Genomic DNA, 15,147 nt, shown 5'->3' with positions numbered 1-15,147 from the left:
AAAGGTGTGAGGGGCGTGGGGGGATGAGAAGGTGGATGGCATTTTGGGGTCTGAGGGTGACTTTAGTTTCGCAAGAACTGACCATTAGTCAAAAATAGAAAAGAGAGGAATCAAATCTGCAGTTGCGGACTGACATGTTTCAGCTAAAAACAGCATCTGCAAAATACAAAGACTCCTCTTCGAGACAAAAAAGAGGAAAAATAAATGTAACTTCGTTTTCCAAAAACTAGTAGAAAACTTAATTCATTTTGAGTCGTAAAAGACGCAAGCGACAAATAGTTACTTCAAAATTGATTCAAGAGTAATTAACCAAATTCATCTTTCCTATTCACTCGAGAAGAAAATTCGAGTTGAGAGGTCAGCCATATGAAATGATTAATGAATGTGAACTTAATTGGCACAGCTAGGTTCAATTCAAAGTCATAATTCAAGCCACGATCCCATAAAAAGCATAGGTGAATCAAAATTTCTTCATGGGCTTTTTTCTAAATTTTAAAAACCAAACAGGTGATGCCATTTTTTGAAGCTCATTATTTTCTGGCTTCCATTAAATTTGATCAATTTTTTTTCTACTGCTACACTTGTCGATCAACTAGTCAAGGTTGGTCAAAAAAAGGTAGACCAATAAATTTGATCCAAACTTGTTTCATAATTAATCTCGGCCAAACAAATTTTTTTCATAAATCGACCTCTCTCTCTCCTGGGAAATTGTTTTACTTATCTACCTGTTTGATCAAACAGATTTGTTTTTGCAACACTGACATTGTGCACGACCTGGTAAAAAAAGTCTGGGACTAGTCTGTCTGTATAAGAGTGTAAAATACTCAATTCAAGGCCATATTCTATCCTTAATTGAGCAGGAAAAAAATCCAAAACTTTGATTCCTTACTTCACGGGCCAAGGATTTTCCCCAACAAATGTCTGTGAAAAGAGTGAAAAAAAAACAAATTCACACCCCTATTTCTCCGTTTGATTAAGGGTGGAAGAGAGTAATTATAAGAGTGTAATTTTAAAAAAATAAAAGTGGCAGAAGGTAGTCCGGATTGATCCCCTTCTTCCCTCTGTCGAGCATGCTACTTTCACTTTGTGTAGTAACCATTGTGACAACTGATATCTGCTTTATGCGTTTCAATTTGGTTACAATGGCAAATGTGTAAGGGTGTAATTTTTATTACTCCATCCTAAATTACACTCTATGCAAGAGTGTAAAAAGAGTGCAGAAAAGAGTGTAAATGTAACATATATTTTTTTAAAAAAATTACCCTCTTACACTCTTTTCCACAATAAATAGTTGAATACGCATCACACCCTTATCCCCACTAATTAGGGGTGAATGAGGGTGAAATTTTGGCTCAGGTTGGGAAGTAAATGTTTATTAGAATTGTTGTATCGAGTTATCAGTGAATTGAGACAAAGCCGAAAGTCAAACAAAACTATTTATAATGAGTAGCAAAAGCAGTAAGTCTGATGTGCTTAATTTACAACCGTTTTTTCATGCGTTAATATAGCTGTCTAGGAAAAAAATCCCTGGCACGGAAAGTTGCACCAGGTGTCCTATAATTTACTTGCTTTTATTGGATAGTTTGCGTAATAGCTTTATTATTCGACAGTTGACATAACAGCCATCAAATGTTTTTTCGTCGGTAGGTTCGTTGCGCTTGTTGACGATTTTGTCATCTTTGAAGAAAAAAACACACAGTTCTGTATGATCCGACCCTCAAAGATTGATCATTTGCAACGACATTGGTCATTTCGAGCTTTTAGATTGATTACCTTTTAGATTGACAACACCAAAGCTTTCGCAGCACTTTTAAATAGGTTTTATTTGAAAGTGCTGAGGTATAACTATACGACAGTCTCAAATGTGGGGAATAATAGAAAAAGGACAGAATAATAGAAAAAAGCTGAGAACAGGCTACAACTGTTAATGCGCTACAGACTGAAAGCCTAATGCTGCTCCATTGCGATTACTGAGAAACAAAATGATTTTTTATAGCAGATACCTGGAAGTTATCTCGATCCTCCCACTTATTCCTGGTTTTGTCCTGGAATTTTTTGCTGAAGTTTTTGATAGCCGCATCCTGGTCCATAGGTCCATGCATCTGGTTTGCACCCGGCTCTCCAACACGACCCCACCTGAAACATCAACTTTCCTGACCGCAACAAAAATTAGTGAATGATTGTACTACTAAGTTCACGAACACAATCTGTGCGCCATCCGAGGTGAGACCGGATCGTTAACATTTAAGAGCTTGCGATTTTCATTTATTGGTTACCAAACAGTTAAATTCAGAAAACACAAAACTTGATGGTTAAATATATCTATGAATATAATAATACAATCGAGAAAATTTTAATTCATCATTTTGGTTGTTTGCCTCATAGGTGGATGAAATAGGAAAAATAGACGCATGTTTATCTCAAGGTTTAAATTGTTTGTTGGTACTCTGAGCTAATAGGTTAGTTTTTTCCATTTATGATAATCTTTTAATATCAATCATCTGCTACGCCATTTGCTAAGCGTTAGTTTTTGTTATGATCATTCGAGAACGAAAACTAAGCAAACAGGTAACAGATCATTGATAGTATAAAGTATTTAGAAATGAAAAAGCGGCTGAATTTTTTGCGAAGGATAACCTGCCAAGACTTGCACGTCAAATGGATAACTTATTTGAACTTATATGTCGAAGAGTTAACATTTAGGAACTTGCAAATTTGGGAAGAAAAAAAATTTTAGAAGGCGATGTATTGTCTTGTAAGCTCTTAAGAAGCAGCAAGTGCCTCAATCCCTTTTCAGTTATTATTAATGTATGTACAATCAAGTTCAATCAATTTAAAAGGCATCAATAATTAGAATAGAAAGTTCGAAATTTCGGAAAGATGAGTTTATGCTCCTGTTTTTTCAGAGTTTTTTCCTTTAAAACCAATTGATTGCTCTTGTTGCTGGGAGCCATTTCAAGCGCCGGGAAGGGCTTCTGCTGGCTCTGCTTGCTTTTACTCTTTTTCTTGGTGTTCTTGGCTAGCCTCGTAAAAGTTGATTAGTTTGTTGTATTTCAATGCGTGGTAAGATATCAATAATTTTTTTTGTTCAAATTAAAAAGTCGTTTATTAAGAAAAAACTATTCAAGAAGTAATAAATATTGAGAGTGGGAAAAGTAGATAAAAAATAAATAAACCATTAAAAATTGGGCTGCGCTCGCGTCAGGGAATGAATTACCGAGCCTCATTTGATCAGAGAATTAAAGGGCTGCGCTAGTCGTAAAAAGTGTAATTAGTGTAACTTTGTTCATGAAGGCAAGCGTTAAGACGCGTTAAAATAAATTGAGAGAAGGAAGCGTTTTGAAGAATGAAGTAAAATACAGAAAGAATGATAAGTTAAAAGTGTTATGCTAACCTAAACCTTAAAACCACTGAACCAAACCGCGCGTAGCACTGTATTATGTCGTTAGTTGTATAACCGTAACTTAACTTTGATAAAGATATCAGTGGAGTGAATATGAAAAAATGAGAAAATTTTCTAGGTTTAAAATGATGTTAATCGATTAACATTCTTCAGTAGATAAACTGCTGTTGTTTTCCTTGTGTTTTTCACAGCTAAGCCCCAAATTTACTAGGTGAGCTGCTGGCTTAGCTGTTCGGTTAGGACGTTGTTGGTTCGACTTTTGCCCCGAATTAAATACGCAAGCGGCTGGTAATTAGTCATTGGATGATGGTTATTCTGGTTTTTCTGCGATATTTCTGGATCAGTTGTCTCTTTTTCTGGATCAGTTCAAGTATTGATTCGATCTTGTTTTCTTCTGCCTGTTTCAGGTACTCATTTGCTAATCTAATCTGAAAATTTCTTACTGCAGTTATATTGGCCTCTTCATGGAGTTTTTTGACACTGTACCAGCGGGGTTTCCTCATACAAATTCTTAGTGCTCTATTTTGAGTCAGTTGTATGTTGTTGATAATTGAATTAGATTGGTCAATCCAGCAGGCATTTGCATAGAGAAATAGAGGTCGAACCCATGATTTATACAAGGTCAGTAAGCACTCTTCATCAATGTTGATCTGACTGAGCCGCCATAGTTGGTAGATTCTTTTGTTTTCTCTTGCCACGGTCTAAACTGGAAACTTTTTTGAGGGATTTTTAAAAAGCATAAAATTTGTTTTGCCTGGATTTATTCTTATTTTTAGTTTTTCGCACCATTTGATCAATTTGTCTAGTGAAAACTGAAGTTTCTCTTGAATTATTCTACAGGAGCGCGACCTGTAGTAAGAGGCAAAATCATCAGCAAATTGAGAAAGTTGTGTCGGTATTACAGGAATGCTGCTGACATAAACCAGGAAGAGAATTGGTGCAATGACGCTGCCCTGAGGTACTCCAGCTAGTGTTGAAAATGTGCTACTTTTTGAGTTATTAATTTTCACGAAGATGCTTCCCTGAGAGAGAAAAGAGTTAACCCATTTTATCAGAGCTTTATGCACACCAATTTGTAGCAGTTTGTTTTGAAGTCCTAATCTCCACACTGCATCAAACGCTTTTTCAATATCTAGGCAGACAAATCCGACCATTTCGGACCATTGAATTGCTTCTGTTACATGCTGAGTAAGTTTGAGCAAATTATCAGTTGTCCAACGGTTCCTTCTATACGCACTATGCATTTCACCGAAGACATCACTTTCTTCACAGTGCGCTAGGACAAAATTCTTTACTGCTGTTTCACAAATTTTGAAATGCAATTGGTTAGGCTGATTGGTCCGTAATTTTCTGCATCTTTTTTGTTTTTATTCGGCTTTGGTAACATTTTGACTTGTGATTCTCTCCATGTAGATGGAACATAAGAATTGTTTATTGAGCTAGTTGTCAGGAGACAAATATATGCTTTGAGGCATTTAGGTAACCTTTTCAGCATGTTATAGCTGATTTTATCTGGTTCTGGACTTGATTTTCTTGTTTTGTTCAAAATTTCTTCATAATAGTCTACTTTTATAATGCAGTAGTTATTTGGTTCAGTATTTTCGTATTTGAACAACATTTTTGTCTCGTTTTCGACTTCCTCGAAGTGCTCATTTAGTTCCAAGTTTTCGTATGTATGATCTTTCATTGTATCCTGTAGAAGAGTTTTGAAGATTTCGCATTTCTCAATGTCTGTTTCCGCTCTGAGTTGTTTATATGAGACTTCAACACCTTGTTCAGTTTCATTTGGTTTTCTGAATCACCACAAAAGGCTTTAACTGCTCTCCAAAAGCTTTTGCTTCCCTTGTTTTGAGCATTTGCTATCAATTTTGATTGCTTGATTTTTTCCGATCGTTTCATGGGCCTCTTTATTGATCTTTGGAGGAAATTTATTTCCTTTTTCAGGAATTTGTACTGTTCTCCGTTTGTTCTTTTCAGCTCTCTTCTTTTTCCTTCTCTTCCCGGATATGTTTAGTAGTTTCATGTCCAAAAGGTAATCTTTTTTGTTGGATAAACGACTTCTGTAGCGAGAATTAAATGATCTGTACAAGTAATTCATTTAGTTGATTTAGTTCTTCTGCTTTTGGATAGACTGGTGGACATAGCAGAGAGTTTTCGCATTCTTGTCTGACAATCTGGTTGAAATTTTTGAAGTTGATTTTTTCCTTCAAATCGAATCTGCTCTGAGACATTATATTCAGGGTAGTAATGGTTCAGCTGTGGTCACTACCAAAGTCATCGGAAACATAAAATGTGTCAAAAAATTTGAAGACTGATTGATCGGCGAAATGTAGAACAAGCATATTTCGACATTCTCCTTGATATGGTTGATATGTGTGGTAACCGTTATTTAAAAGCTTGAATTTCCCAGTTTCAATAGTTTCGATTATGTTTTCACCATTTTCAGTGTTTTATGTGCAATTCAGTTCTTGATGTAGAACGTTGAAATCTCCACAGATAAAAACGTTCTTCATTTCAGTTTCAAAATTTTCTGATAGATTCAAATCCCGACCTGGTGAGTTGTAAAATGCTATAACCCAGAGATGACCTATAACAGGTACTTCAAAGCAAGCTTTTATTATTTCGAAAAATTTTCCTCGCTCGTTTCTATCAAACTTTTCTGGCTTAACTTCTATTATTGTCGTTCCCTTCTTTGCTAAAATGATTGAGCCATGTGAATTACTTGCTCTCGTTTCCGTAACTCCGAAATAATCATCGGTTAGATTGTCTTTTTGCCAGCTCTTGACTTCATTCAGGCACACAATATCAATATCTTTTTCCTTCAAAATTACGAGAGAGAAGTTCTAATATTTTGTTGGATAAGCCTCGGCGGTTCCATTGCAAAATTTTGATTTTCTCCATGTTGGCTGAATTGATGGCTATTTGTTGAAATTTGTTGCGTTGGAACATTCGTGAAATTGTTGTTAGCATTTTTGGAGCTTTCATGATCTTTTTGACCTTCTATTTTATCCCCGAATATTCTGCTTGCACTAATACTGACAACATTGATGATATCACTGTAAGACATTGTATTGAAGGTTGAACGGATTTCGCTTAGTACTTCAGCATCCAGAACACTTATGTTTATTGCTGAGACAGGTGAGTTTGTTTGTAGCATTTCGGTCTTTTTGCCACTGTTGAGTACTTGATATCTTGTTTTCTCTTTGTCCCTTCAACAACTGCGTCTTGATAGGAGGAGCATCCTTTGTACACAGATGCGTGCGATCCACCACAATTTGCACATTTGGCATTTTCTTTTGGTTCGGCGCATTGATTTACTGTGTGCTGGCCTGAGCATCGCAGGCAACGCTCCTCAATTTTAAACTCAATGGCGGAGTGCCCATATTTCTGACTCTTGAAGCATTGTTTACCATGTGGCGGCTCTTTGCTTGGTTCACATCAGTAGATTAGGCAACCAACCTTTACACCGTGCTTTTGTGCTGCTAAAACACGATTTGTTGAATCTGTTATTACTCTGATAAGCTTTGTAGGTTTGCCACTTGCTCAGCTTATAATCCTTGACACATTTACTACATTCATTCCGTTATTGCTGAAGAGTTCCTCTTTTATTTCTTTTTCTCGGATGCTAAGATGCACATTGACTATAACAAAGCTTGGTTTGTACTTGGCCTTTGGCAGTGTATTTCTCGTGTTCACATTAGCGTTAGGGAATACTTGTTGCAGGTTTGTATTTGACATAAGACTATCTCTGGAGGCTTTGTTTTCAGGTTGGATAAAGAAGTCGGAACAGTTTCGCAATTCTCTAATTCGTTGTATTTTCAATTGTGGGAATTTTTGTCTTCATAGTTCGAGCAAATTGCACTTGAGTTGGTCTCGGATTGATTGTTATTACTATTGGTCTAACTGTCTGTGATATCGAATTCCTCTCGTTTTGGTTTCGAAAACGCTTACGTTTGTTTTGAACTTGAATAAAATCTCGTTCATCCTGTGAAGTATCATCAGTGGTTGCTCTTGCTTCTGATAGGAGAGCGCTCAGTTGGCCCATTTTGGCCAGGGCCCCACTGAGGCTATTGCTTAGCAGAACGACGAAGATAAGAATTTGAAACAACTTTTAAAGCGTAGAGACTAAGTGAAAAAAAGCCAATTAAAAGTCAGGATTTTAAAAAGCAACTTTTAGTGAAAAATCATTTTTTATAAAAGACTCACTCCCAAAGGACGTTCCTACAGCAAGTGCCTCAATTTGGACCCAACGCAGAACATGGTCTTTCTTAACGCAAAACTTGATTTATTTGATTCTGTGTTGACAAGGAGTGTTATTCAAGAACAAAAGATTTATAGGACAAAAAGCGTTTTATCATTTTAAACTTTCGAACTTGTAAAGGAAAACTTGTACTTCAAATTTTGTGGTTTTGAGCCTCAAATTTTAACGCTTTTGAGGTTTTGAGGCACATCTACAATTCAACATCAAGAAATGTATCAAAAAGCAAAATACTTTTCAAATAGCCATTAAAATGATTCAATATATTTACCAATTTGAAGAGCAATTGAAAAAAATTGGAACAAGGAGCTTGTCTACCGACAAAATTAAACTTTGTTTTGCTTTAAAACTTTTATTGGTACTTTTTTGCTTTACGATTGACATTTGAAACATTTTTACCGGAAAGACTTTTGCAGTTGAAATATGTGTTCTTAACAGTTTCGAGAAAAAATTCTCAACGACGCTCATTTCAATGCAATTTATATTGTCCAACAACATAATCACCTGCTAAATTTCTTTTTGGCAACAGAAGTAAACTGACTTGTTTTCAGACCAGTACAATTGTACAAAGGAGATAATTAAACAAGATGACATGTTGGTTTGAAGTCCTTTGCGAGTCTGATTTTATCTTGTCTTTTCTTTTATTGCAAATTGTTTGTCTTCTTGTCTCCAAAACAAAAATCAAGAGTCGATGTATTCCAATAATAGGAGTTTTATTAAGTTGTAGAATGCTCTAAGTTGTAGAACGGAAGCGATTTCTTCGGCGTTTGTATCTTAAGTTTTTGTTTATGAAACTGATATTTTTTTGATCAAAATCCAGCTAATATAAGCTGCTCTTAAACTTATATTCACTAATCTATCAATTCCTAATCCAAAATATAAGCACTATCAATGAAAACAAAACATGCGGCAAGTGACAGGAAAACTTTTTCGTTTTCAGAGCATATTGTTCTAGCCAAAAGTTGGCCCCTTTTGATAAAATTGTTTTATCGTTGGAATTAAAAGTATCACTCAAAAACTCAAAAGAATACGTTCTAAAAACTGCAGAGAACGTGACCATTATCATTACTTTCGTTGATTATTAGCCATAGCAACACCAGTAATAGATAACCCTTGGTATATCTAAAGATAAAACAAAATTATGAGATCAAATTTTTTCCGATGATTTGTTTTATTTTTGACAAAAGCTACTGCATAAATTTGTAGTCATGCAATTATGGCATTAATTGAAACTTATATGGAAAAAATAAAAAAAAAATATTTTTGGGAGATTTTGCGATTTTGAATACGGAAAACAAAAATCAAACATAAAGTAGTGTAGAATTTATCAAAGATTTTCGGCAAAAGGTGCTCAAAAACTGGAAAATTTTTATCATTTCCTGCGCAATCTGATATGCATTACAAGTGTCTACCAGTGTACTGAACTTAATTTATTTTCACAGAAAGTAGTTGCGGCTTACAGCGCAATTGAAAACATTAAGTAACATACCCGGCCGATTGCCGGAAAATAGCCGCCGTTGATTCCAATAAGCATGATTGGGATTGAAAGAATAGAAGGTATTGAAAAAAAAAGATTTTTGAACAAAAACAATTTTTAAGTCAGATTTATTTCGATGGATTATATTTATTTCGTATTTGAGCATACTTCTATTTCTTAGAGAGAGGCTACAGGGTTACTATCAATATCAATAAGCATTAGAGATGGTAACTAAGACTTATAGAAACGATGTTCAAATAGCGGGCATCTAAAATTGGGCTTTATGGGTTTATCCCGTTTCTACTTCTGACTTCATTTTTTTATACTGACTCTGTTCATTTTGAGTTGCTTTGCTGAGCAACTGATGTTCAAAATCACTTTTAGCAGAATGAGAGAAGAGAGAAACTAGCCTAGAGAAGTCAAAAAGATTTCACGCAAAATGTTGAAAAAGCGGCCAAATGAGGTAAAGCGGAAACGACTCGAAGTGAAAATCCATTTAAACGCCATCCAACTACTCATCAAACAAAACGTGCCTTCACTAATTTATGATTATTTTGAAACAAAGTCATGAAACAAAAAATTAAAAACAATAAAATCAAATCTGTTAATATATGATAAAAAATCTGATCAAATTTTGTTATCAATTGAGATCCCGAAAAAACTATCTCTGCCAAAATAACTTAATCAAAACAAACAGTACTTACATAAACCACATATGTGAAATTTGAAAAAAAAACTTTCGGCTAAAAATATGAAAAAAAAGCTCTTAGAAACAACTTTCACTGAAAAACTGGAAAAAGATACTAAATTTTTTAATATTTCAAAAACATACACATCCAAAGAAAAATTCCCTTCAACCAATAGGGTATCCAGATGCTCGCAAAACAATAGGCAAGTCATAATAGGCAACGAAACTTAGCTAAAAACAGAAAAAAATTTGAAAAACTGCAAAAAATTAAGAAAAATGGTTCCAATTTTCGCCATTTTTTTGTCATATTTCTCAACAAAAAAATGATTCTTACCCACAAAACTGTAACTAATTGTTATCATAATATTGCTCACGTAGAAGGGGTTTCTTCAATACCCATTTGAGCCAGTAAAACAAAATATTCTTCAAAAAAACGCAAAAATTAGCCCGAAAATCAGCAAAATATATTAAAAACCTCCGAATTAACATAAAATTCATATGAATTTCGAGAAACATTCAAAACACTACCGAAACCAGCCAAAAATTAAAACAATATCATAACCAAACCTCTTAAACAAAGTAAATGAAAAAAACTGCTATAAAATGCCGCACGTGAACAAAAAAATTTCGCTCGCTCTCTCAAATACAGCGGTATGAACAAAAACCACTCACTTTTCGCTCCGCTCTTCACTTTTGTTCAGCGCCAAAATCACTCGAAATTTTTTCACGCGTTTCATTTCCCGCTTCAAAAATCAATCCAATAAGATTGATTAAAAAAAGGACTTCTCCAATACTCCTCTTCGAGTCGTAAAAAAAAGGAGCGCTATAATAGCCGGCTGAGAAGATGAGGGCGGCTATTAATAAGTAAGTATCGTCAAGTTTTACATTGTTCCAAGAATTAAAAGTGGAAAATAGGTATATAAATAAGTAAATTACTAAGTTATTGGGTACCAGTATACGCCTATAATGTGACCTAATCAAAACATTTTGTCATGTTTCAGCTTCCCATGTGCGCTTCAAAATAAACTTTGCAGAGGAAATCCCGTTGCAATATTAGTAAGGGCTGTTGAAGTAATATGATGAGTTCCAAGTTAAGAGAAGAACAACACAGTAAAACTAAAATGTTATGATTGAAACTGAAACTGACATTTAAGACGGCCAGATAACAGATCAACTCCAACACTAAATAAAAAGTTTGAAATATAGGTAACTTTTGCATATGGGATGATAACAATGAAAGCTAATTTACACTGAACGATAAAAGTACGATAGCACCCACTAATTTTCTCAGTAAAAATAAATTTTTGACTCATCGCTGCTGCAATTTGTAATCAAATTCCAAGAACGTGGGCCCATTTAGATTTAGACTTTCAGTAAAATATGAAGAAAACAAAAATAAATTCTGAGAATTCCCATCAAAAACATGCAGTTTAATATGTAAGTAAAGTTTGCTTTTATTTACTTGTGCAGTCGCATCTTTTCTCTCTTTCAATAATGTTTATGGCAAATGCAAAATTAATCATTCTTAAACTAGTGTGAAAACTTCATGACATTTTGAGACAACATTCTTTTTACTGTGAGTATTAGATGGAGTTCATCAAGTTTAGATTGGGGTTTCTGCTAAGTTACAAGTGCGTTTTGGTCTCATTTATATAGGTAAGACAGCAGTTGCGCAAGGAATCAATGGTGTAAAAATTGTGTTTGAAATGTGATTACAATGTGGAGAGATATTGAGTCAAAAATTGAATTTTTGTTTCGTAAAACTAAGGGGACTAACTTCAAAGTATAGCTTGATAAGGTTTTTAAAGGCTTCAATAGAAATAAATATTGCACACTGACCTGTTCCAGACATAGAAATTTCCAGGCTTCCCAGTAGTATACCTCAAGATCTGGATAACGTAGTACTTATTGTTATTTTGCCCAATATTCGTCTGATTCAGCATGCAGTCGTAATCTTCGAACACCTCAACAAACGACATCCGAACATATTTGTCAACAGCGATGTTCTTTCTCGCTTTCTTCTTGCCTTTCGTTAGGGCTTTGGTTGCAGCCGCGATGTTAGCCTGGACGCTATCCTGTTTGGACATTTTGGCAGGTTTGGGCGCTGCCTTTTTGGCAGTGGCTTTGCGTTTTGGAGGCATCTTCGAAAAATAGTTGGTTAGGTACTAGTCAGTCTGTGTTTATTATAAAATTTTACGATGGCTGGTTTTAATCGAATGTTACGATGACTGAACTTCGTGAAATTTTTCTAATGAGAATAGGAGAAAATTATTTGGAAAAAGTAAATGTTTTTCCTCTGAGCAAAAACAACGGTTCGATTTAATTGATAAAATGGCGTGAGTCAACAAAACTGAATGTTGTTTTTTCTTGTGTTGTTTTTTGTAAGTTTTACACGTTGTAGTATTTTTCGCTCAAACGTGTTTTTTGTTTCTTCACTGCTTCTACTGTTACAGTATTGTTTATTTTTTTTCTGAATGAAAATTTGAGCGTGAAGTTGGTTGTGTATTTACTATTTTTTCACGCAGTATGTTCAGTAATAACACGCGGTTCTATGTATTAAATATACGAATTGTTACGTTGCAAAAAGACATGCACAGGAAAACTGCGCACTCGCTACGTATGCATGTGAAGAAATAAATGGAATTGTGAAGGAAATTTCAGTTCACAGTACTGAAGAAGGGAAAATGGGAATCTCTATTGTTCAATTGACCGAATGAACTCCAAGCATAAAATGAGCGTTAAAGTGTTCGAGGCACATACATGTAATAGTAATAAACCATATAGTATATTATTCAATAACGTCAGTGGTATTTTACTAGTGGTTTGAGTTTAAATATAAACAATTGTTTTGGATAATCAGGACAATGCGATTTATAAGTTCTGATGATCGAAAGGTTAACGTTTCGATTAAACAAAAGATATTTGAGTAGTAGCTAGTTTCAGTTTGCTTAGTTGAATCACTTAGTTTGAACTGCTTGTATATTTGCACACAATATATATAAACATACTCTGGGTTTTACAGAAACAACTCATGTGTCTTAAACTATATGCCCGTATGGACATGCTTATTTGTGGGGTCAAATCAGACCTCTCTTCGGACTAAAAAGATTGAACTCCTCAATGCCCATTCCAGCAATAATTTTGATATTTTTTTTTATTTTACAAAGAACTGCGTTCAAAATGTAAAAAGGTAGGCCATGTCGTAGGCCATTCAATCTGAAGTTTTCTCGTGTACGTGAGATATCACACAATTTGTTTAAGTGTGATGACCAATTCGCAAGACATTTCGTCTCCCGGGTCAAGGTGTCAACGCCATTCAACGCAAAATTATGCAAGATAAGCGATGAATGCGGAAAATTTTGTAAGACAAGAGGTGAATGCGGTGAAATTACATAAATCAGGCGGTGAATGCGGTGAAAAAAACTTTATCGCCGGGTGGCGGTGAAATTAAATAATTTCACCACAGAATTAAGCGGTGAAATTATGCAAATTCGCCGCTTTGAAAAAAAGTGTCCAAATTTGGTAAGATAAGCGGTGAATGCGATGAAATTACATAAACAAAACCGATTAGCTTAGTGTTGAACTTACATAAGTTCATCGCTTAGAATAAAGTGTTAAATTTGTGTGGGAAAAGCTGTGAATGCGATGAAATTACACAAATTCAACGCTTAACTTAGTGATGAAATAACATAAGTTCAACGCTTAGAAAACGCTTCGAATTGTCTTTTGTTCAACAAGGTTAAGATAATTTTATTAGAATACGAACGGGAAATTTACTCACAAATAATCATACATCTTTTTCAAACTTTTTTAAGCGGTGAATTTATGCAATTTCACAATTAGAGTAAGCCGTATACTTAAAAAAAATTACCACATGTCATTGCATTTCACCGCCAAATATTGTAATTTCACCGCTAATTTTACAAAAGTAAAACGCGCATGTTTTACAAAAAGTAGAGTGAACTTGATTTAAATACAAAACAAATATGCTAGAGGTTAGTGAGAAGTTGCGCAGTGTAAGATGAAGTGGCTGATATAAAGGAGGTGAGAGGCTCGAATCCGTGCAAGGACGCTAACTTCTACAAACCGGAGAAATGTGGTGAATTTTTGTTATTTCACCACTTACTCTAGCGGTGAACTAACATAATTTCAATGCATTCACTGCAACATTATGTACAAAATTTGCGGTGAAAAAACCAATTTTTCACCGCTTATCTTACATATTTTTCCAATTTTTTTTCGACCCGGGCTATGCCCAGTTCGAAGAACCAAGAGACATTAACAAGAATCTAGGAAGATTCATAAAAAGACTTGTCCGATCTTGCCCAGATCCTGGGATTTTGACGTTTTTGCACGAACTTGGAATTCTTGACGTGGGTTTCCAAGATAGGATTTGGCTTTTCAAAAGTTTCTGAAAACAAGTTTAGGAGACTTCAATTGGACATCTTAGGTCTCGAAAAAAGTACCACATAATCAGTTACTGCAAGAAGAAACACACAATGTATATGCATTTTGTTTACATTTAATCTGTAATTTGTAATCCGGTAATTCAGAGAAAAAAATTTTGTCTGAAAAAGCAAGAACAATTTTTTTAAAAAATAGGAAAAACTCAATTTGTTTGTTCTACATTAAACCGAGCTTTTATATTTCATGCGGAACATTGTTTTGTACATGTATCCCCCAAACCGAATAATTAAAAGTATAAGCAGTTTGTTTCATTATATAAATTACAGCAGAGCTATTTGCGTTAACTCTTGTGTTTTGTATTTGATTCTTGGGAGTGCTATTTGGTGTTCTTTTGTAGAAACTCAGGAATTAGCATTTATAGGGAAGATAATTCAACTTGAAAACTGTTTGCTTCATGAAGCTTTGAAAAAGGGAACGACCAAACATCGTGATTACTAATCATTAAAAAAATCAAATAAACTTTCACTATCCATGAAAAGATCATATATGATTCTTATTTACCATTGCAAAGTCTCACTAAGAAAGTTTGTAGGTCTTATATGAAATCGTAAATGTTCTTTGAATGATTGTCAAGAAAGTTCATCCCGGGCAAGCGTTGAGAGTTGAAATACAAAGTAGAGCAATTGAACACAAGAAAAATTTTTTTAACCGAATAAAACAGCGTACGTAAGAAATCATGCTGTACGCCCTCGAAAATTACGCAATTTTGCATTGTTACGGAATTTTGCAGGTCCGAAAAGATACTTGGGTCAAAGCATAAGAACATAAGATGTGTTTTTGCATATTACACATTTTTCTCAAGTGCAACTTCGGTTTTTTGTGCATAACCTAGTTTGTTTGCATATGAATTGCAG

At 34.7% G+C, this 15,147-nt stretch overlaps 1 protein-coding gene across 1 annotated transcript in view; it reads right to left on the bottom strand.

Annotated features, from left to right (window-relative positions):
* LOC142337746 (protein mono-ADP-ribosyltransferase PARP3-like) overlaps nucleotides 1-12,720 on the bottom strand; it is a 48,516-nt gene extending 35,796 nt beyond the window's left edge. Inside the window, 2 exon segments of the mRNA XM_075387230.1 lie at nucleotides 2,004-2,136; nucleotides 11,666-12,720. Coding sequence (XP_075243345.1) covers nucleotides 2,004-2,136; nucleotides 11,666-11,967 — 435 coding nt within the window. The 5' untranslated portion in view covers nucleotides 11,968-12,720.
* Between the last annotated feature and the right edge of the window lie 2,427 nt (nucleotides 12,721-15,147).

The sequence above is a fragment of the Convolutriloba macropyga genome, chromosome 4 (genome assembly GCF_964194025.1).
Source record: "Convolutriloba macropyga chromosome 4, txConMacr16.3, whole genome shotgun sequence".
Classification (NCBI taxonomy): domain Eukaryota; kingdom Metazoa; phylum Xenacoelomorpha; order Acoela; family Convolutidae; genus Convolutriloba; species Convolutriloba macropyga.
Note: the sequence above shows the minus strand (reverse complement) of the source record. Positions and strands in the feature narration are given on the sequence as shown.